Genomic DNA, 22024 nt, shown 5'->3' with positions numbered 1-22024 from the left:
ACTGGGCATGCCTTTTCCAGTTTGGGTCTCCACAGGGGTCATGCAAGGAAGACAAGCAAGACCAGCACTGATGTGAGCTTAACATGGTTTTGCCTTGTGTGTAATCTGACCTGACTGCAGGTCGCCACTATCAGATCAGCCTGTCCTTTCCCTCACCTGCATAATTTCACCACATCCCTTGCATTGGATCTGATGATCACAGAGCTGCAGAGTGGGTCAGGTCACAGCTAGCCTCTTCTCTTAAGAAATTCAGTCTCACTCAGAGCAACCAAATGAGCACTGTCAACAGTGCCACATGATCCAGTTCGTGGGAATGGGGATCCCATGGCTTAGAGCAGGATGACAGGAGTGGAAAGATCAGCATGCTTCCTTTGGATGTTGGCCAGTAGTTAGATGAGGGGAGGCTAATGTGCAATTGCACCCTAAATAATCATTAGGTCCTATAGCCTAACATAACACTGGCTATACCGCCCTGCAAAGGCCAGGAAACACATTCTTTGACTACTCTATAGAGTCTGCAATTTTAATTTTCATTGCATGTTAATCTTATTAAAATACTGAAATTACCTACTGCTGTAGATAACCAGCTCTTTACAGACTGGTCCTGGTCCTGGCATTCATGGACTTAGTGTAAGAATATTGCGGGTCAAATCCTTAGCTAGTATCTTAGCTGAGATTAGACCACTATCTCCCAGAAGCTGCTCAATGTCTTTAAAAATGCCTCCTGTCAGCTACCACAAGAATGGGAAGACCCAAAGTAGGATTGCTTCTTACTATGAACAATGTGAGTTCTTTCTCCAAGTAAAATGCAACTGTAGGAGGAAAATAATCAGCACAGTAAAACAAAGTCTTCAGATATTTTCTTATCATGATCTTCATCACCTCCTTTTGCAGATGTCAATGATAACGTTCCATTCTTCATGTCTTCTAACTATGAGGTGTCTGTTCCAGAAGGAGCTGATGTTGGCACATCAGTGGTTCAGGTGTTAGCCACGGACTTGGATTCTGGCCTACATGGAGAGGTTTGACCTTACATCCAATTCTTTTCCTCCCAATAGTCAAGTTTTAGTATTGTAATTAGTGAGAATGTGTAGCCAGCAGATGACAGGGTAATGAGCCACCAACACTTCTTACAGCACTTGTCAGGCATTTGTCTAGCACGTGCCTGATGTGCATAATTTGGGAGGCAGGCAGAGAAGATGCTGTTCACTGTCTTCAGATCCTGCATCATAGCATCTAATCCTGATCCAGCAACCATGACAAAGCACTGCTACATGATTTGCAGGGCTGCTCCTGTGACAAGACAAGTGGATGTGGCTGCAGGCCATGTTTCCAAACTCTTGCCTCTTCAGCTTATTTTTTAATTGATTGTCAGTGATTGTTGTCAGTTATTCACTGCCATTTAAATATGGCCAATTAAAAAGCATTTTATTTCACCATCATTGGTCAAATGGTTGGTCAAACCAACATTTGACCATTATTGTCATAATGACCCAACCCTAGGAAAAAGCAGAATTCTGAAAGAATTTTCTCATTTTCTGTGTATTTTCCTGAACCATTTCCAAAAATGTTACTAGCTCTTCTGTGAAGAAACTCTGGCTAGTGGAGATCTGCTGTTCTGGAACTGTCATTTTGCAACTTCTGAAGAGCAACCTGTAGTAGAACTGCCTGGTGGTGCTCTGGGCATGACCCAGGGGTGGGGATGGAAATGTCTTTCTTTTCAGAGAGCAAATTTTATTAAAGGCAAAAATGTGGATAACTTTCATCAGTAGAAGTTTTCATTTATTCAGTCCTGTTGAACAGGATCCATATGATCAGTTAGCTCCAATTTTTTTTTTTTTTGAGATCAAAACCACAGTGGATTGCTAGAAGCTGAGGAGACACCAGGGAAGATGTCATTCCATACATTTTGTTCCCTATTACTCATGGTCTTTCTTAACTGCTCCTACTGTCCCCTGTTGGAGGTTGGATACTGGGCTTGATGGCCCTTGACATCACCTGTTCAGGTGTTCTTCTGTCTGAAAGTTCTGGAGTTTTTATATAAAAATGAGCAAAAGACTTAGAAAATCATATTCACATGATCTGTCCTTCCTGAGAGTGTTGCTACTTTGCAGACAGACCCAGAAGGCTGCTGAGGAAGGGCAGGTCACAGCACTTGAACATACAAATGAAAATCGAAAATGTTAACTTCTTTTAACTATTTCCTTTTTAGGTTCACTACTTAATATTGAAAGATTCTAATGAGGATTACCAGTTCTTCACCATAGAACCTGAGACAGGAATTATTTCTACCCGTGCATCTTTTGACAGAGAGAAAAGAGCCTCTTACTTGATTGAAGTTCAGTCTCAAGACTCTTCAGAATCTGCTAGACCTGGTGTTCATGGGCAGCCCAACACAGGTAAAACTAGTAAGGAATTCTATATTGGTTAAAAGATATCAGAGATTGAGTTCTTTAACTTTTATAGACTTGGGGGGTATGTGAGTTGTCTGGAATAACACAAGGTATTCCACCTCTGCCATTTCTAGTCTGCATGTTCCTCTTGCATCTCCTTCTTAGACACAGCCTACGTAAGGATTTTTGTCAGTGATGTGAATGACAACGCTCCGGCATTTCCTCGATCAGTGTATGAGGTCAGCGTAGATGAGGACAGGGATGTTGGAAGTCCTGTTGTGACAGCAATAGCAGATGATGAAGATGAGGGTGAGTGGACCTTGCATATCTTTTCAAGTCCCTTTAGCGTTAATTTGTGCTGTGTGTAGGGCTAGCTCCTTCATGGGCGAACACATCTCTGCATCCAGGAGATGATTACAGATTTCAAGCATTTTTAAAAGTGAGGAGAGAAGTTCTGGGCACATGTGAGCATTTTCTTCTATTAGGTGCTCAGGTTTTCACTGCAAAGGTTAAGCTAGCTGGCAATCTGTGTGGGAGAGAATGAAATCACCTGGAATCACAACGCTGCTGTAACGTCATAATAGGTAACATAAAAAATCACTCCTGAGCATGTGCTTGCTTTTTGCCAAACCCTGTGTTTTCTAGATCTTTCTGGGAGTCAATTTTACTTACTATCATTGTAAGAAAACCAGACCTGTGCGCTTTTTTGATGATTTAGTGAATATGGTGAATTAGTTAAATATGCTTGTGGAAGAATCTGACAAACAATGGATAATCTGGGATGACATGGTCAGAAATGAAGTCAGGAAGGAAGGGAAAGCCAGACTTTCTGTTTGGGCTCACACTGACATTGGCTATGATGGTTTGAAACTGCCCCTACAGACAGGCTGAGCCAGTCCAACAGCATATACCATCAGTCAGTCCCTGACTTTGCTTCTGCTGTGGCATTTTTGCTACTTTCATGAGCTGGGCCAGTAAAATTTGCTCAAGAAAAGCAAACTCATTGAAAAAAAGAAGGCAAGCTGATGACAGAGTCCAAATGAGAACCAGAGAAACATGTTCCTGGGAGGAGATGGGAGCTGATCATTCCTTCCACTGGCAGTGCTGTAATGCCCGTGCCTCTTAGTGCCCACAAGGGAGATGTTAAGAGGCCATTTGAAACCAGCTGCTGCATTTGGGAGAATTTGACAAAAGTGAGCAGAAGTGATGCTCAAACTCTTGCTTCAAAGGCAGCCAAGCTCTTCCAAGCAGTAATGTTGAGCACAGCCTTTTCACTTTCTTACCGTACATGTTGGTTGCTCTAGTCTTCTCATCTACAGCTGACTATAACTTGAAATGCTGAATGTTCTTTCTACTCCTAGCAGTTTGCCTACTTAATTTGGGAAATGACTTTCTATACTGGAATGCAATGTCATGTATTTTTTACCTTTTCAAATAAGTAAACAGAAAGCACTAAACGATTTGTTGTTGTTCCTAAAAGTTTTGCAACAATCAAACAGCTGCTGTTGTACAGGTGGAATGTTCTTCTGAGATGAATTCTTGCTCAAAACAGAGGACTTCTGTTATATTTTAGCACCACCCAGTGGTTTAAAAAAAATTTAAGGAATATTGGAGTTTGAAATGAAGCTTAGGAAACATTGAGTAAAAGTAGCTTCTAGTATTTTAATAGTATGTTACTTTTTTGTTATTGGCAAATGAATGAACAACAAATTAGAGGTATACAATTTCTTCATTATCAATCAACAGATGCTTGTCCACATCTGCAAATATATACAAATGCAGACCTAACCCACAATCTACCATACACAAACCCTTCAAATTACATGCACATATCATTCTGTTTGTGGCTGTGTCTGTTTTATCTCACACACGCTATAACAGTCCAGGCAAATAAGGTTGCTCTTGGATACGTGTCCACTGTGCATAGCTGGATTGAGCATTCATAGGGAGAACAGGCAGCAATTGTTTCTTTCTCTTGTAGGTGCAAATGCCAAACTAAGGTATCAGATCACATCAGGAAATCTGAAAGGAGTTTTTGATGTGGAACCTGAGATTGGAACTGTCTTCATTGCTCAGCCTCTGGATTATGAACAAGAACAACATTATGAGCTCAGGCTTGTAGCTTCTGATGGAAAATGGGAAAACCACACTCTTATCATCATCAATGTTGTCAATAAGAATGACGAAGCACCAGTCTTCACTCAGAATGAGTACCAGGGTGGTGTCTTGGAGGAGCTCACAGATCTGCCTGTACTTGTCCTAAAGGTAAAGCAGTTTGCACAAAGCAGGGCAAAACCTGACTTTGTGTTCAGCTCAATCCCATCCATTCATACAAAACAAAAAAGATGGTTTCTTTAGGGTAGGTGAAGCCTACCTGATATTAGGACTTAGCTAGCAACTTTCTGTAAAGAACAGAATAAAGAATTTGCGTGGTGGATTTGCTGTCTTGATCAAGATAAATAACAGTTGGATTTGATGATTTTAAGGGTCTGTTCTAACCTAATTCTAAAATTCTGTGATTCTAAATGTTGAAAAATGTGATGGCTTTCCTTTACAGACAGAGTTGGCATATTTTGAGTGACTGTATAACCATAGCAAGATTGTCACATGTACCTCCTGCATGTAATGCATACTACCAAATAAACATTACCAGGGATTGGTTTTTGACTCCAACTCAATCATTTTCGTTGTTTTGCTGTTAGAGCAATTCCTGGTTGGCCCAACTAGCATTGTCACAAACAATCCCTGGATGCAAATCAGGGGCTGGGAGTTCTCTCTGGCCTATGCTGCTCATCAGCTTGGATGTACGGCCTGTTTTCATAGCCTTCTGTTTGCTCAGAGAGAAACAGCCCCTGCTTGTCTTTGTGTTACAGATCCAAAGAGTTTCACAGGAAACATTTGCTCAGCAGATCTGCTATTATTTCCACTTGATTCTTCCTACAGTTATTTCCTCTTTCCAAAATATACTGGGAAATAGAATATATTAATCTGTCTAAATGTCATCTTTTTGTTTCTCTAGATGTGTATGATGTTTATTGAAAGAGTACTTGAATGATGCAAACCAATAGATGCTTGCTGTTAAAACGCATGGTATTTATTTAGCCAGCACAATACCAGCTGCCATCAATAAGAGAACAGTGATTTCCTCTTTTCTTTTACATAAACACTTCCCTGCTGTGGCTTGTTCCAGGTTTCTGCAACAGACTCCGACCAAGCAGCAGATCAAAATGCCATTAACTATTCCTTGCATGGGCAGGGGGCCAGTAGTGAATTCAGCATCAATGAGAACACAGGGGAGATCAGCGCAAATAAAAGGTTAGACCGTGAGAAGAGATCAACGTGGCGCTTTCTTGTTCTTGCAACAGATGAGAGTGGAGAAGGACTGACTGGCTTTGCAGATGTGATCATAGAAGTGAGGGACGTGAACGACAATGCACCCCTTTTCCTCTGTGTGTTGGATGGCTGTTTCACAGGCCACGTCCCTGAGGATGCACCGGCTGACAGTCCTGTCATGGAAATGACAGCAGTGGATCTCGATGACCCAAAGGCTGGTATGAATGCTGTGCTAACATACAGTATCATTCAGAACGTCAAAAATGAAATTAATCTGGACTTGTTCTCAATTGACTCAGTCAGTGGCACGATCTGTACTGTGCTTGGGTCCCTGAACCGGGAGAAGGAAGACAAGTACCTTATAGTGGTTGAGGCCAGAGATGGAGGAGGGCTCACTGGGACAGGTACTGCCACTATTTTGGTGACTGATGTAAATGATCATGCTCCAGTCTTCCTGCAAAGGATTTACACAGCCTTTGTCTCTGAGAATGCGAGTATTAACACTGAAGTGGCGGTGGTGTCTGCTGTGGACAGAGACGAAGGAGAAAATGCCATGGTGACATTCAGCATCCTTGATGGGGACAATGACCACAAGTTCTCCATTGAGACAGATGAAGTCAACAACTGTGGGTTTATCCGGCTGCGAAAACAGGTTGACTTTGAGAAGCCTCATGAGAGGGTATTCAATTTGACTGTGAAAGCAGAGGACATGAATTTCTTCAGCATTGCTTACTGCGTGATCTATGTGGAGGATTCAAATGACCATGCTCCTGTCTTCTACCCCCAGTTCTATGAAGTGGCTGCACTGGGGGAAGACGTGCCGGTTGGCACCAAAGTTGTTCAGGTTTCTGCTGTTGACTTGGATTCTGGCCTGAACGGAAGGTTTTCTTTCCACCTGCTACACAAGTCTGACCCAGGTGGCCAATTCTCTTTGGCTAATGATGGGTGGCTGATGGTTGCAGGGCTTCTGGATCATGAGACGGTGACACAGTACCAACTCATTGTCATTGCCACTGATATGGGGCAGCCCCCTCTGACTGGCAGTGCCACTGTTTTAGTGACTCTGCAGGATGTAAATGACAATGGGCCAGAGTTTGAGGCTCATTATAACCCAGTGGTCTGGGAAAACACAGCTTCTCCACAGGTTGTCCAAATGAACGAGACCTCCACGCTGCTGTATGCAAAGGACCGAGACACTGCTGCGAACGGAGCACCTTTCTCCTTTCGCCTTCTTGGCGATTTCGAGAGTCTGACTAACTTCAACTTGCAGGACTTCCACAATGGAAGTGCACTGCTCACTGCACTGCATACCTTTGACAGGGAAGTGCACAAGGCATTTTACCTGCCCATCCTGATCACAGACAGCGGGATCCCACCAATGAGCTCCACCAACACACTGACTGTGAATATTGGGGACCAAAATGACCACCCGCACTCTGCTGGCCACATGGAATGTCTCATTTACAGCTATGATGGTAAATCACTCCCTGATGTTTGCTTTCAAGTGTGACAGTAAGGTCAAAAGAGGCAGCTGTGAGTTTCACCACAGGACTCTGTCCTGTTCCACATAAGCTAAGATCTTAGTAGAGATGCTACTGAAGTTTGCTTAAAGCCCAACAGAGAGCAGTAGGTGTGTAGAGTAGGACTCTGGGCCACGTGATGTGGAAGAAACCAAGCCAGCCTTGAAGGAAGAGCGTAACTGGCTGCTATTCTTTACATGTTTCTATCAGACTTGAGTAATGATCTCTGGGTTTCAGGTGCAGTTTTCTGGCAGCATTAACTTTTCAGGGGAAAAAAATGACCAAAGTTCATAATATTGCTGAAAACAGATGAGTGTGAATGCTGAGAACCTTCTTTCTCCTCCTTAAGCCTTTTTCCTCCTGCAGACTGAACTGAGTTTTAGTGAATACACTTAAGCTGAACGCACATGTAAACTGCCTGAGACATTCATCTTAAGTCTTCAGCTGACAAATGCTGTTATGGTGGAATTTTCTGTGAATGCTGGCTGCAGGCAGTGTGAGAGAAGCATCTTTCCCTTCTTGCTCTGGCAATTAGTTAGAAGTTTTCTTGTGAGCCAGTGTGCCCACATAATAAGCCCAAGAGCAAAATAAACCACACAGGTAAAAAGATTTTGGGATGCTTGCATCCATGTTGGTTCAGGTCATTCCTTCCTCTTCTAGTCTGCTGTGTATCCTGTGGTTTGATAGCACATTAAATAGATTATCTATTGTGGACACACTAGAAGCTTCCGAGTGGATGTTTTTGACCTTTCCTTAGAAATAGATTTTGTAAATCCAGATATAACAATTTGTGAGCTTTGCTGAGAGGATGCAAAACCAGCAGAATACATGCTGCTTTCCATCTCATCCCAAAGTCTCACCATCTACTCAAAATAAGCCTGATTGCTGTGTTTTGGACATCCTCTCTGTCTTGCTGTAATTTCCTCCAAATTGCCATTGTTTTTTGCCCTTTATAACTCAGTCTGCATTTTGGTTCTTTATCCTGCTGAACACCAATCTCTGTCTAAAACACTTTGTAAGTTGGTTGGATACTGCAGATAAAACAATGAAAATTCTTAGATGTGGATTTTCTTTTTTCTTTCCTATTGCTTTTCATTGCAGCCACTTGTAGAATTAAATCTATGAAGCTGTACAGCAAACATTCAATAAGCAGGGCACCATGTGGCATTTGCAAACTGGCACATATCTTTGGGGACTATCACAGATATTTTTGTAGAGGTCTTAGACTTCAGTCTAAAGTAAAACTTAAATGACCAACCTGTTTGTGTACATGTGAGAAGTCTGACTGCGACACTTACATGCTGTGTCATTTTAGGTATTCTCCCCACAACTGTACTGGGCCAGGTCCGTGCCCCTGACGCTGATGACTGGGATCACAAAATCTACCAATTTGAAGGGAAAACATCAAGGTATTTGGAGAGAAAAATGGGAGTTGCTTAGAAAGCTTGCCCCACCCCCAACCCCTCACCCCCATATCATAACAAGTATTTACACTGCCTTTTTTTAAAACATCAGAAGTGCAAAAGCATTTTCTTGGTTAGACACTTCTGTATGTAGGTCTCCAAAAGCCCTTATGAATGTGAGGCTGTAATAAATAATGCTGCGTGTCAAACCAGCCTGCTTCCCGTTGCCTGATGGGCCAGAACACTGTTCTAAATTCCTGTTCAGTAATACCCATAATCTGTATCAGTGAGCCACTACAGAAAAAATACCTATTAACTTCCAGATTCCTTCATCCAAGCTCCTGGAGAGCTGGTGTTTCCATGTCACCACTGGTTTTAAGACCTTATTTTTATTGGATGCACACACACGGGAGTGCCTGGATTGCATCTAGGGCTGAGAGGTGCATGTGCCATTCAGAGGTTTCAACAGAGGTGTCATTCTCAATGAGTGTATCTACACTAGGCTTTTGCACTGTTTCCAAAGTTATGGCTATTGCAGCCTTAGTCTTCCTACACAGTTAATACAGCATAGCAGCAGAAAGAAACCTTCATGATATATTAGTGAAGAGTTACTAGGAGCCAACAGGAAGCAATGCAAAAAAGTTCTTATGTGCTGTGTCCCTTCATGAGGGAATACATCTGCTTTCTCTAGTCATACAATCATAGAATCATAGACTCACAGAATCAGCCGAGTTGGAAAAGACCTCTGAGATCATCAAGTCCAACCCTTGATCCAACACCACTGTGGTTACTAGACCATGGCACTAAGTGCCACATCCAGTCTCATCTTAAAAACCTCCAGGGATGGAGAATCCACCACCTCCCTAGGCAGTCCATTCCAATGTCTAATTACTCTCTCTGTAAAAAATTTCTCCCTAATATCCAACCTAAACCTCCCCTGGCAGAGCTTAAGACGATGCCCTCTTGTCCCACTGATAGTTGCCTGGGAGAAGAGACCGACCCCCACCTGGCTACAACCTTTTTTCAGGTAGTTGTAGAGAGTGATGAGGTCTCCCCTGAGCCTCCTCTTCTCCAGGCTAAACAACCCCAGCTCCCTGAGCCTCTCCTCATAGGACTTGCACTCAAGTCCCTTCACCAGCCTTGTTGCTCTTCTCTGGAGCTGCTCCAGCACCTCAATATCCTTCCTAAACGAGGGGCCCAGAACTGGACACAGTACTCCAGGTGTGGCCTCACCAGCACTGAGTTCAGGGGAAGAATCACTGCCCTGGTCCTGCTGGCCACACTATTCCTGATACAGGCTAGGATGCCATTGACCTTCTTGGCCACCTGGGCACATTGCTGGCTCATGTTCAGCTTCCTGTCAATCCAAACTCCCAGGTCCCTCTCTGCCTGGCTGCTCTCCAGCCACTCTGTGCCCAGCCTGTAGCACTGCATGGGGTTGTTACGACCAAAGTGCAGGGCCTTGGTCTTGTTGAACAAGGCCCTTGTTCAACACTTGGCCTTGTTGAATCAGAAAAAACCATCAGTGATGATAATTAGTACCTAGCTTTTGAACTTCTCATAGCTTGTTCCTTGGCTTAACTCTTATTACAGGTACTTTATCCTTAATGATAACTCAGGTTTGCTGACTATTAAAGAAGGAACCCCACCAGGAACATACAACATAAGAGTTAGAGTCATTGATGGCGTCTGGCCAGATGTTATCTCAACTGTAAAGGTTATAGTGAAGGAAATCAAAGATGATGCCCTCCATAATGCTGGTTCCGTACGAATAAAAGGTAAGGAATGTGATCAAGTACGGTAAGATCATAGTACTGAAATCTACTTTTTTAATTTTACTGCTGTGATACTTAGAATTCTAATGCTCCTAGACATGGAATGAGAGTTAATAGTTTTCTAGGTAAGGGTTTGAAAATACATGTTTATTTGCATGGTTGTCTGATGCTGCATGGGTAGGAGAATCTATGGAGAAAAAAGACAGCAAGAAAAAGTTTGTCTGATTTCTACACCAACTTTTAACAAAACAGCAATTCATATTTCAGAAGAAAAACTGTTTGAACAAGTCTCTGCCTGAAATACAACAAATTGTTTCAACCTTTGTGGAAAAGCAAAATCTTCTTAAACATGTTTCTGATTTAAAAAAAAATTATTTAAAAAAGAAAGTAATATAAATCAAAAAAGTTTCAGAACATACATCCTTAGCAGAAGCCAGTATGGAAAATTTCAGAGCCTAACAATGCAAGTACTCCTGAATATGCAGTTGAGTCCATTTTTTGCGACATTCTGTGGTGCTCCTCTCTTCCATTGCTACAGCACTTGCAAGATACATGTATTTCAGGTTTTCAACTTCTATTACAGGTATCACACCAGAGGAGTTCATATCCCAATCCCCTGAAAAACAGAGTAAATACTACCAGATGAGGAAGCTGCTTTCAGAAATTATATCAGTCCAATTGGAAAATGTTCACATTTTCAGTGTATTAAATAGTCCAAGTCCAACCCCAGGGATTGATGTTTGGTTTGCTGTTTATGGTCCTCCTTATTATAAAGCAGAAAAACTCAATGGCAATGTAGCAGCCTCCAGAACATGGGTAAGTATCCATCCTGTATATGAAACCACAGCATCTTCTCGTTGTGTCTATTCAGATAATGCACGTTGCCTAGTGAATATGCACATTTAGAATGACTGAGTAATGTATGAGAAAAATAGATCATTTTAATCAGTAAAGTCAATCAATCCTCTAGCATCATACTAAAAGTTTGAAATGTGAATGTTTTCAAAGCCAGCCTATAAACACATATAAAGTCACCCAACCACAACGAGCTTTTAGGATTGTGAACATGTTTTTCCTATTGAAAAGACTGTAAAATTCTGTATAAAGGATGTTTTTGGGTGTTGCCTTTCTACACAGTGTCCTAATGTTTCAGTTTTTTGTCCTCTACATAGAAATGTTTTGTAGTTGAGACTCACAAACCAGTCAGAAGTTTCAACTTTCTAAGCTAAGAGGGCAAAGCAATAAAAGAGGCATTCTCCGGTGGAAAACCAGGTTGGAAATGTGTGTTGACAATTTAGTAAAGTTCCTGCCCCTCTTGCAAAAAAAAAAAGCATGATAAGAGTTAAATGACTCGCTCTGTTGGAATTGTATCTGTTGGTACACAGAGGCTGAAATTAGAAATAACTTTAGAATCAATGCTTCTGTACCAACTCACTCTTGCCAGACAAGATATCTCTTCATTGTCCAATGCCTTTCCACTCTCCCAGTATCTTTAAGGTAGAAGTTCAAATAAAAAATGCAACTCAGATGCTATGTAAATAATCCATCAGAACCATCAGTGACTGAAATTTATCCACTTGGTCTCTAATGAATATGACAGTATTTTTGCCCCCTAAGTGCATACTCATGCTGTAATTGACTTACACCTTGGCTTTGACCTTAACAGATGCCAGATTGAGCTGCCTTTGGCTGGATAGGGTGAGATTGGAAGGAAGTGGCACAGCAACCAGTTTTGAAAATAAATAAGACTTCTGCTTTTCGTTGCTGTCATTAGTGAGTTTTCTCTCTGTGGAAAAGTGAGATGAATGCAACTAATTGTTCTCTACAGCTGGAAAGCATCTTGGATATAAATATCACCCAGATTGGCATTGATGAATGTGTGACTGCAAACTGTACTCACAGCAGCGGATGCAGCAGTAAGCATGAACAGAAACATGTACCAACCGTAACCACAACTGCAAGTGTTTCACTGGTGTCTGTGACAGTCCTGAGTCATGCTGTGTGTGGCTGTGCAGCTCGGGAGAGTCCTCATCTTTCCTGCTCCACATACCAGACAAACCCTTGTCTCAACGGTGGCACATGCATGGACACTGATTTGGGCTACAGGTTGGTAAAGCTTTGTCTGGTGTGCAAACAAAATGCATCTAGTTCAATCTGTAAGGAGGATGAGTGGAAGCTTCCAGAAGCATCATTGTGTGTCTTCTCATTGTAGCAGATATGAGTTTTGTTATACTTCATGCACAGGTCTTGCAAAAGAATCTCTACTTTCAGATGTGTACTTAGGTTCATCCTAGTCTCCAGGAAAACCTTGGGAAGTTTCCAGGCTGCACCAGTTCATTAATGCCACCCTGCAAAATGCTCTCATTTTGTCCAGCCTACTTTAATGCTCTTCAACGTTTTAATCACATCTCTTTTGCCACTTAATAACCTCTTCTCCACATTTCTTGCCTCATTTTTTCTTCCAAAAAATAGATCTCATAGATAATATAGGATAAAGATGAAAAAAATGATGAGCCTAGAACCCTTCCAGAAGTCAGCCTTAAGCATGTTTGCTTAAAAATGATCATCCCAACCCAGGAAAGCAGAAATGCTGACCAGCCTCTTCAGAGCACCCTTGATAGGGATGACAGGACTCAGACCGAAGCTGAAGAAGCCCTTGTCATTCTAAAGTTCTGAGTCTGATACTGCTGCTCAGATGTAATCAACTATGGAAATTTTGCTACCCAGAAACCCGTGGTAGGCTCTGCCACCCATCACTTGCTCAACTCTGAAGTTTTTTTTGCTTCAGTTTTGTGAGTGATCTTCTCCTGCATCCTACCCCTGTCATTCTGCTCTCAGTAGGTACGAGCAACCTATGGGAAGCAGAAACTAAGAAATAGGAGATCAGCTGATCTTCCTCCCTGTCCTCCTGCCCATTTCTGTTGTTCCTTTGCTTTCCCACTTACAGGTTTTGTTATTGCCGTGCTATGCTGTGGCTTCTCTTTTCTACAGAATCCACAGAGTATCAAAGAAAGAACCCCAAGCATCTGTTTTTGATAGTGTAAAGGAAATAAACTAGCAAGTAGCTTTCAATAAGAGTGAAGATGTCAGACCTCTTCTCGCTTTTTCTGGGTGATATTAGCTTCCACACCCTTCCTGGAGAGACTCTGATTGGACACAAGCAGAAAATTTTTCACAATAAGAATAATCAGCCATTGGAATAATCTCTCCAGGGAAGTGGTGGTTTTCCCAACATTGCACACTTTTGAGATTTGGCTGTCAGAGTGCTGGGTCATCTTGTCTAGATCATTCTTTTGCCAAGAAAGGTTGGACTAGATGATACTTGAGGCCCTTTCAACTTGATATTCCATGATTTCTTTGCTTTCCCTTTGCATCATTAAGTCTTCAAACAAGCTGATAACTAGGCCTAGTGAAAAGCAGATTTCTTTTTCTTTTTTATGCTGAAGAGGTAAGATGTTTTTGTGGGCTTTGTATATTACAACTCCATCATTTATTCACAGAATATTCTTGCATAGACATATTATCATTTTGAACTAAATCTAAGTTCTGTTTGTATGAACAGGTCAATAGGGAACCTTTTTTGATGGAAGTTTTGCTTGTGCTGATCTTTGCTGTGACCTAGGCAACATGGACTCCTGTGTTTTAAGTGGAGAATCCTGCTGTCAGAAGAGCTCTTTGCAGCTTTTGCTTGGATGGTGGATATTTGCTTTCAATTTTTTATTTAACAGATGCAAATGTGCTGCAAATTTTCATGGACCAGACTGCCAGCAGACAAAACACAGCTTCAGAGGCCATGGTTATGCCTGGTTCCCTCCTCTTCAGCCTTGCTTTGAGAGCCGCATCTCCTTAGAGTTTATCACTGATGTCGCCGAAGGCCTTCTGTTGTACCATGGACCAGTGGCACGAGGGCAGCCTGAAGAACAGGAATACTTCCTTGCTTTAGGTTAGCACCTAACAGAATATTTATTTGTGTTTGTGTGAAGGTGAAATTCTACTTAGTTCATAGAGGTTATTTTTCAAAAGAGGTTCAGAAAGTTATTTTTTGTGAATATGAGTCAGCAGTGCCCTGGTAGCCAGGAGGGCCAACCGTATCCTGGGGGGCATCAGGTAAAGCATCGCCAGCTGGTCGAGGGAGGGGATTGTCCCGCTCTGCTCTGCACTGGTGCAGCCTCACCTTGAATATTGTGTGCAGTTTTGGGCACCACAATATAGGAAAGATATTAAGCTACTAGAGAGCATCCAAAGGAGGGCAACAAGGATGGTGAAGGGCCTCGAGGGAAAGCCATATGAGGAGCGGCTGAGATCACTTGGTCTGTTCAGCCTGGAGAAGAGGAGACTGAGAGGAGACCTCATTGTAGTCTACAACTTCCTTGTGAGGGGGGGACGAGGGGCAGGCACTGATCTCTTCTCTATGGTGACCAGTGACAGAACCAAGGGAATGGCCTGAAGTTGTGTCAGGGGAGGTTTAGGTTGGATATTAGAAAGAGGTTCTTCACCCAGAGGGTGTTTGGGCACTGGAAAAGGCTCCTCTGGGGAAGTGGTCACAGCATCAAGCCTGACAGAATTCAAGAAGTGTTTGGACAACACTCTTGGGCACATGGTTTGACTCTTGGGGATGGTCCTGCACAGGGCCAGGGTTTGGACTTGATGATCCTTGTGGGTCCCTTCCAATTCAGCATATTCTGTGATTCTCTGATTCTGTAATGAGAATGCAGAATAGGTCACCAGTACACCCAGTTTGTATACCTGTGGCACTCTGTTAAAAGCTGGATTTTTTTAAAGCTGTCTAAAGAACTTCTCCAACTAAAATCTAACAGCAACAGTTGTTTCAAGTGAGTGTGAGTGGGAGCATGGTCAATGCGTATTCAATAACAGTCTTTCCTTTGCAGAGCTCTCCGGTGGTGTCCCGTCGCTGACCCTGAGCCACAGCTCTGGTGAGCTTTTCCTGCAGCTCTCACAAAAAGTTAATGTTGCAGATCGCCGCTGGCACAATATTAAAATTATAAATGATGGAAAGGCAAGTGTAAATATGGGCAGTCCTGTGGAAGCACTAATTCATGTACCCAGTTATTCCTTCCAAATCCTTCCTCCCTTCTGTAGAGCTCTTTTATCAATTAGTCTTCCATCACTTCTGAAACAGCAGGGACAGATGTCCCCTTAGTCTTGAAGCAGTGAAGCACAACAAGGGCTGGAGAAGTCTGATCCATTTATGAAACTGGCCAGGCTATTTCTTTGGTTTAATGATCCTACCTGCTGCTTAGACAACAAAGTTGTGATAATCCAGGGGCTAAATGCTTCCTGGACTGATTGAGTGAGATATCCTTAATTTCTCTGAGTGAAAAGCCCTGCCTCACCACGGGACTTTAGATGTGTAGCACAAAGGAGACAGATATGCTTTAGCGTACAGGGAATATCTTGCTGATATAACACTGCTGACGGCATCTGCTAGGCTCCCTGTTCCTCTCCCATGAGACAAGCTGAAGGGCATGCCAGGATCTGGGATAGGAGCCTGGCAGACTTTCTACTCTGCTAGATTGTCTCTCTGTGTTCTGATTTGGCAGAAAACTCCAAGAAAATGTTATATTCCCTCTACTGTGTCAATGACTTGGCATGATTATGGTAGAGTCAGATCTTTTCTTTTGTATGGCTCCTTAGCCATATGCAATGCGCAAAAACCTTCCAGATTAGTATGTGGAGTGTCTTATTATTTTAATAAAGTTTCCTGCACTGTAATTGCTAGTTACCCTTCTCCCATCTGCTAAGTGAAAAAAAAGTGTCATTAAAATGTATGCATGTCTCTGGATACAATTGTTTTAAATAATGCCTTTTTCTAGGAAGTGAAGATGATTCTTGACCACTGTGTAAATGTCTCAGTTAGAGACAATGACATTGTCATTAAGAACTCCCAAATGGATCTGTCTGCCTGTGAAGCCTCTGGAGAGATTGTGGGATCTGAAAGGTAAAAATCCAAAATCAAAACAGCCAACAAAAAAACCTGGCAATGTAACTACTCAAGAGAGTTAAGGAAAAAGGCAGCGTGGGGTGGTGAAATCAGCCAAGCTGCTGTATTTTGCATGCCACTAATTCTTTCTTTTTCTCCTCTTCAGCATGGGTAGGCTCTTCAGTGGCCATCAGCCCCTGCAACTGGGTGGAGTTAAGAAGACTTTGCCTTACCCTGATTCACAAAGGCACTTCAGAGGATTTGTTGGCTGCATACGCAATGTCATTGTTGATAGTAAGGTAGGGCCACAAAAATCACTCTTGGGTTTACTGCTGTTAACTGTAGGCACCCAATGTGATGGTTCTCTTTGACCTTTTCCAGGTCTATGATTTAGAGCACCCTGCAGAGTCCCTGAACAGCGTTCCCGGCTGTGTCCTTACAGATGAAGTGTGTCAGAGTGGTGGGATGGCCTCCTGTGGCACCCACGGCAAGTGTGTTGGTGGTTGGGATTTCTTTCACTGTGACTGTTCCTCAGGATATGCTGGACCAGCATGTGAAAAAGGTACTGCAGGTTCTAGGGAGAAATTCATGGTGAGGATCTGTGGGAACAGCATCAAACATACTGCTCTAATGTTCAAAGTCACGCTACCATGACTTTGAACTGAGTAGAGTAATTAGACCTTGCTGTACTCTTGGAATAATTTAGATCTGCAAAGATGTAAAGATCCTTTAAACTCTTGTTGAATAAAGATACCATCACAGATGAGGGCCATGTTGAGAGCTGCTTTACTTTGCAGGGAAGGGAAGTGGTCAAACAGATTGTTTTTGTCCTTTTCATCACAGCATCTTATTTCTCAGTGGTGAAAGGTGAAACATTCTGTGTTGTGCCTTCTTCCTCTGATCATGCTGATCACAAAATGAACTTTAATGAACCTGTTAAACCTGAGGACATAATTCTTTTGTTATCTTCAGGTCCAATTTTCCATCTATAAAATGGCAATAATTGCATTTGCAAGTTGAGCAACGCCCCTAGACCACAGCAGTGAAGGCATGTGGGGGCATAATATCAGGCTGTCTGCAGCGAATATGTTATTCTGTACAAAATCAGCAAGAAATATGTATCAGAGAATAAAGGCATGCTGTGGTGGATAATGAAAACCCCAGAGATATTGTAAGAATGTGCAAAATTTCAGCTCAGTTCAAAAATTTAGGAAATAATGCATTTACCTTTCCTTCTTGTATACGGAACAATAATACCCTATGCAGGCAACCAGACCCTCTCTTCTTTCTCCATCTGGCACACAAGGCTTAAAAGGCATGACAGCAAATTACTCAGCAGAAGTTCTGTCTGTCCAGTGGGGTGAAGACCAGAATTATAATTGGCACGGTCTAAGCCTGGAGCATTCACTGTTTAAAGTGTTTATAATGACCACAGAACTGCTAATGCAGCTCAGCTATTTGTATTATGTTTTGTAGACAGATAATATTGGTTTATAAATATCTGGCTATATTTAAATCTTACTCTGTTTTGCATTATCTTGGGATGCTGGTTCACAAGCCCAACTGCTATATTGGCTTCTACCCCTTACTACTGTGGGACAAACCAAGTACTTACTTGAAATCCGTAAGTCATATCCTGGTGTATCAGGAAAACTTTGATTGGTTCCAGCTTCTTCTAATATATTGGGCTCCAAAATGCTGGTGTGCAACTGATGCTTTATGAATGGCTGAGCCATGCTCAAAGCAAGGAGCAGATAGCCGGGGACAAGAATCACTGGATCATCCCAAGAAAACCCTTGTCTGCTCATCAGCTGTAGCCTATAGCTGCAGAGATAGTGAACAAGAGAGAACAGTGGGTTAGAAAGAATAATGGGAGGGGAATAAGCTAGAGGAGAAAAGAAAACATGCTTCAAGAAAGGAAAGAGAGAATAGAAACGGTGCAAGGAAAAGAGAGTTCAGCAATTAAGTCTCTCAATCATTTGATATTTCATATCCTGGGAACCAGACTAAATGCCACAGGATGAGCTGGGCACTCTTTAGATTTCTACCTGTATGACACTGACCTCAGATGAGCTTTGGTGACCCAGTGCTCCTCCTTTCTAGTAACTAAGTTAAACTATCTCTTTATTTGGTGAAAAGAAACTTTTGTTTTTTTTTAATAAGCCGTGCCCAAAACAAGCAGATGTAGGATTGCTGTCAGGTAATGAGATTAAAATAGGTGCCTGCTCTGTAAAAGCATCAGGGTGTGGGTAGTTTAGTGGTGTTTGATTTCTACGGAAGTGTGCAGTGCCACTTCATCAGAGTCTCTACTGGATCCTGGACTCCCCAGAGAGATAAGGAAATAATTAAGTTCAGTGAATTTTCCTTTGTTAAAATAATAAACACTGACTTAATCTCTCTTTGTAATTAAAAAAACCCCTATGCCTCCCTGAGGTTTTCTTTTGTTCCATCTGAAAGGGGAAGTAAAGTGCATATTTTCTAACATCGAGGGTTTTAACCATGGGACTAAACTACTGAAAGAAGCATTTGATTCTCTTTTTTCATTGGGTTGGGTTTTGTTTGGTGTTTTTCTTCAGATCAATACCAGCTACTTTACTGGAAGATATGTTTCAGATTTTAAAAAAACCAAAACACTTTATTGGGCCCAGTGTAGGAGTGACTGGGTAGAATGTACAGCTTGTAACAGACAGAATGTTAGAGACAGTATCTAATTGTCCCTTTCCTGCCTAAATTCTGAATCCTTGATTTGTTGTTTTTCTTTTAATTCTTTTTGCAGTGGGGGGTGCTTTCCACAATGCTAGATTATGTAGCCAAAATTTCTTAAGAACTAAAACTCTGACATTCAGAAGTGGTTAATTCTGAAGGAGCAGAGATCTGAGGGAGCAATCGTTTGTGAGATTTTTGCTTTGCTTTTGTGTGTGCTGTGCTTAGTTCTTCCAGAGTGGGCTTTTGGAAGGGACAGCTGGATCCATTATGAGCCAAGAAGCATCCTCAGCAGTCGTAGCACTAGGATCCAGCTGATGGTGCGCACCCGTATCTCCCACAGCACCCTTCTGAGCTTGGCCTCTGCAGATGGGAACGGATACATCCGACTGGAGGTGAGCAGTCCAAAGGCTGTTCTTTTGAGTGCTCTTAATTTGTCATGGACTACCCTAGTAAGAGAAAAAGATGCAGTTTCTGATTAATGGCACCTGTTCTGTAATGTAATAAAGAGCAAGAATTTTCCATATGAGGGTTGTGTTGCCCTTCTCAGTATTACTCTTCCATGGCATAAATTCTAGTTGTTTCACTGGCTGCAAAATGTACATGTGAGTGCATGTGATAAATGTGAATGAAGACTGTTTTGCCCTGCTTGCCATTTCCCTTTGCTTATCTCTGCCCCTGTCTATAAAACTTGTCTCTACAGTTTTGTTGCTGTTGAAAAAAGCTGTCTGGATTATGTTTGCTAGAGAGAGGCTAATTATTCTAATTGTAACAGGAGGGTCAGCTGGGAAGACTTAGAGGTAGATATCAATAAGGAGAAGACTGATAAAAGGATTCATGTGAGTTAGAAGAGTGGCCTGTAAAGAAAAGAGCTGATAATTCCTGGACCTGCAGTTTTCTCGTGGTAACATTTATCTGGGAATAACACATTTAAAAACAATAGTGCCATTTTCATTTTAAAAACTCAGGTCCATTTCTTGAGGCAGGACTGTGTAATAACATTTCAAAGTGTATTTCTATTGTTAAAGGTCTTTATCATCTTCCTCTAGGTGGTTGAGGGTTTCTTTAGCATTAACTTCAGTTTGGGGGACAAAAATCACTCTCTGAGACTGAAGACATTACACATAAACAATGGCCAGTGGGTTCTTCTGACCATGGAGCGCTACAACAATGAATTTACCCTGCGTGTTAACAGTGGTGGAGGTGATCATGAAATCACCTCTGTCTTGGGTACGAATAGATGGTTTGAAATGGATTGGGCAAGCATCGTGCTAGGAAACCGCCTTCCTAGTCATTCAGAGAGCGATTTCCAAGGTAAGTGATATTACAGATTCCTAAAAGGAGGAAATTAAAGCCTGAAAGAGGCATCTTTGAGTGTATTGGAGGGTCTAAAACCCAGGTAACAACTCCCATATAGATTATTATGCCCCTTCTTTTCTAGGAAATTCAAAGCCAACATTTAACTCTATTTGCCATCGAACCTGGTTCTAGTGAAGATTTGAGATTGCCTGTAAATATTCAAAAATAGCACTTCAGATTTTTATGTCATGGAGTCACAGAATCATTCGGGTTGGAAGAGACCTTAAAGATCATCTAGTTCCAAAGCCTCTGCCACAGCAGGGACAACTTCCACTAGACCAGGGTTTCTCATGTCAAAGGCCCCAAGTAGCATACTCATGCTGTGATCTTCACTCTTTTTTTTGCCTGGAAAGGGTTTAAGGCACAGACACAACACCTCCTGGCATGAGAGAAGGAGTTGCAAGACATTTGTAATGCTCTCTCCATTTCCTGGAGTGGGGTGCTGAAGCCTTGAGATTGTGACTCAACAAGAAGACAGATTTTTCCATTTTGTTGCTTCTTATTCAGCCCCACTTTTAGGATTAGATCTTAAATCTAGATTAATTTAGTGGAGCTGTTCTGGTTCATAGCACAGTTTTACCGAATTGTTGCATTGGTACAAAGCATCTGTCCTGGAGAAGTATTGTTGATCTCTAGACTGACCAAAGCACAAAGACACATGTTCTGTAGCTCTATTTCTAAAATAAAACAGATAAGGAGTATAAGGATCTTTTAAAAAGATGTATTAAGTTTTCTACAATGCTCTAAGGTCTCCTGCTTATGTGCTGGGGGCGAGGCTTGGGGTAGAAAAGTAGCTAAGTTAATGTACTCCTCTGCATACTGCTCTGCTTTGATGCAGGTTGTATGCGTGATGTCCAGCTGAATGGTCAGCCACTCCTCGTGGAAGGCAGAAGCACAGAGTTTGGCTTAATTCTGAGGCGGCAAGGAGTCACCATGGGATGTCATTCCAGTGCCTGCAGCAGCCAGCCCTGTTACAGCCCCTTCCTTTGTGTAGACCTGTGGAGAAAATATGAATGCCGGTACATTATGCTTTTGTTTTCATCTGGGAATGGCTGGGAAGCTCTTTCTTTGTACCTCAGACCGGGCAACTTGCTTCTAACAGTAAAACTACCTGTGGCTGCTGGCCAGAGAGGGTCATCCTAAGGACAAATCCTTCTCTCTGTTTCATCTGCCATCATGGGAGATGATGGGACTTGCTTTTTTCTGCAAGTCTGATATGGAGCCTATTTATTCCATCATTTTTTCCATAGTGAGAGAATCACAGGCCAGCAAGAAAGTGAAGTGTCCTTTGATAAAAGGTGGATTGCAAAGCTTTGGTCTCTCCTCTGTATGAAAATATCAATATATTCTTATAGTGTATATATAGAGAATGTGTGTATATACACACACATATATATACACATATATGAATATAAAAGATACATATATATTTTATACATAGATGTATAAATATATGTATATAACATGTACATGTATTTCTATACATATAAGTATTTATTGCAAATACAATACATATTTACATGTATTTTCTGTAAAGAAGTCGAAATTAATCATAATTTGTATGAAACAATTAGACTTTCAATTTCAATTAGACTTT

The 22024-nt window shown here is 41.9% G+C and overlaps 1 protein-coding gene across 1 annotated transcript in view; it reads left to right on the top strand.

The window, feature by feature from the left end:
* Window positions 1-22024, top strand: part of LOC113971888 (neural-cadherin-like) — a 55535-nt gene that overhangs the window by 29966 nt on the left and 3545 nt on the right. Inside the window, exons 14-30 of the mRNA XM_027692346.1 lie at window positions 895-1022; window positions 2213-2399; window positions 2559-2702; window positions 4375-4658; window positions 5584-7201; window positions 8562-8655; window positions 10243-10427; window positions 11008-11240; window positions 12253-12530; window positions 14153-14367; window positions 15314-15441; window positions 16259-16383; window positions 16541-16664; window positions 16747-16927; window positions 19297-19463; window positions 20118-20382; window positions 21266-21446. Coding sequence (XP_027548147.1) covers window positions 895-1022; window positions 2213-2399; window positions 2559-2702; window positions 4375-4658; window positions 5584-7201; window positions 8562-8655; window positions 10243-10427; window positions 11008-11240; window positions 12253-12530; window positions 14153-14367; window positions 15314-15441; window positions 16259-16383; window positions 16541-16664; window positions 16747-16927; window positions 19297-19463; window positions 20118-20382; window positions 21266-21446 — 4537 coding nt within the window. The remainder of the gene's footprint in view (window positions 1-894; window positions 1023-2212; window positions 2400-2558; window positions 2703-4374; window positions 4659-5583; window positions 7202-8561; window positions 8656-10242; window positions 10428-11007; window positions 11241-12252; window positions 12531-14152; window positions 14368-15313; window positions 15442-16258; window positions 16384-16540; window positions 16665-16746; window positions 16928-19296; window positions 19464-20117; window positions 20383-21265; window positions 21447-22024) is intronic.

The sequence above is a fragment of the Neopelma chrysocephalum genome, unplaced genomic scaffold (assembly GCF_003984885.1).
Source record: "Neopelma chrysocephalum unplaced genomic scaffold, ASM398488v2 Primary Assembly neopelma1_86, whole genome shotgun sequence".
In the NCBI taxonomy this organism is placed as follows: domain Eukaryota; kingdom Metazoa; phylum Chordata; class Aves; order Passeriformes; family Pipridae; genus Neopelma; species Neopelma chrysocephalum.
Note: the sequence above shows the minus strand (reverse complement) of the source record. Positions and strands in the feature narration are given on the sequence as shown.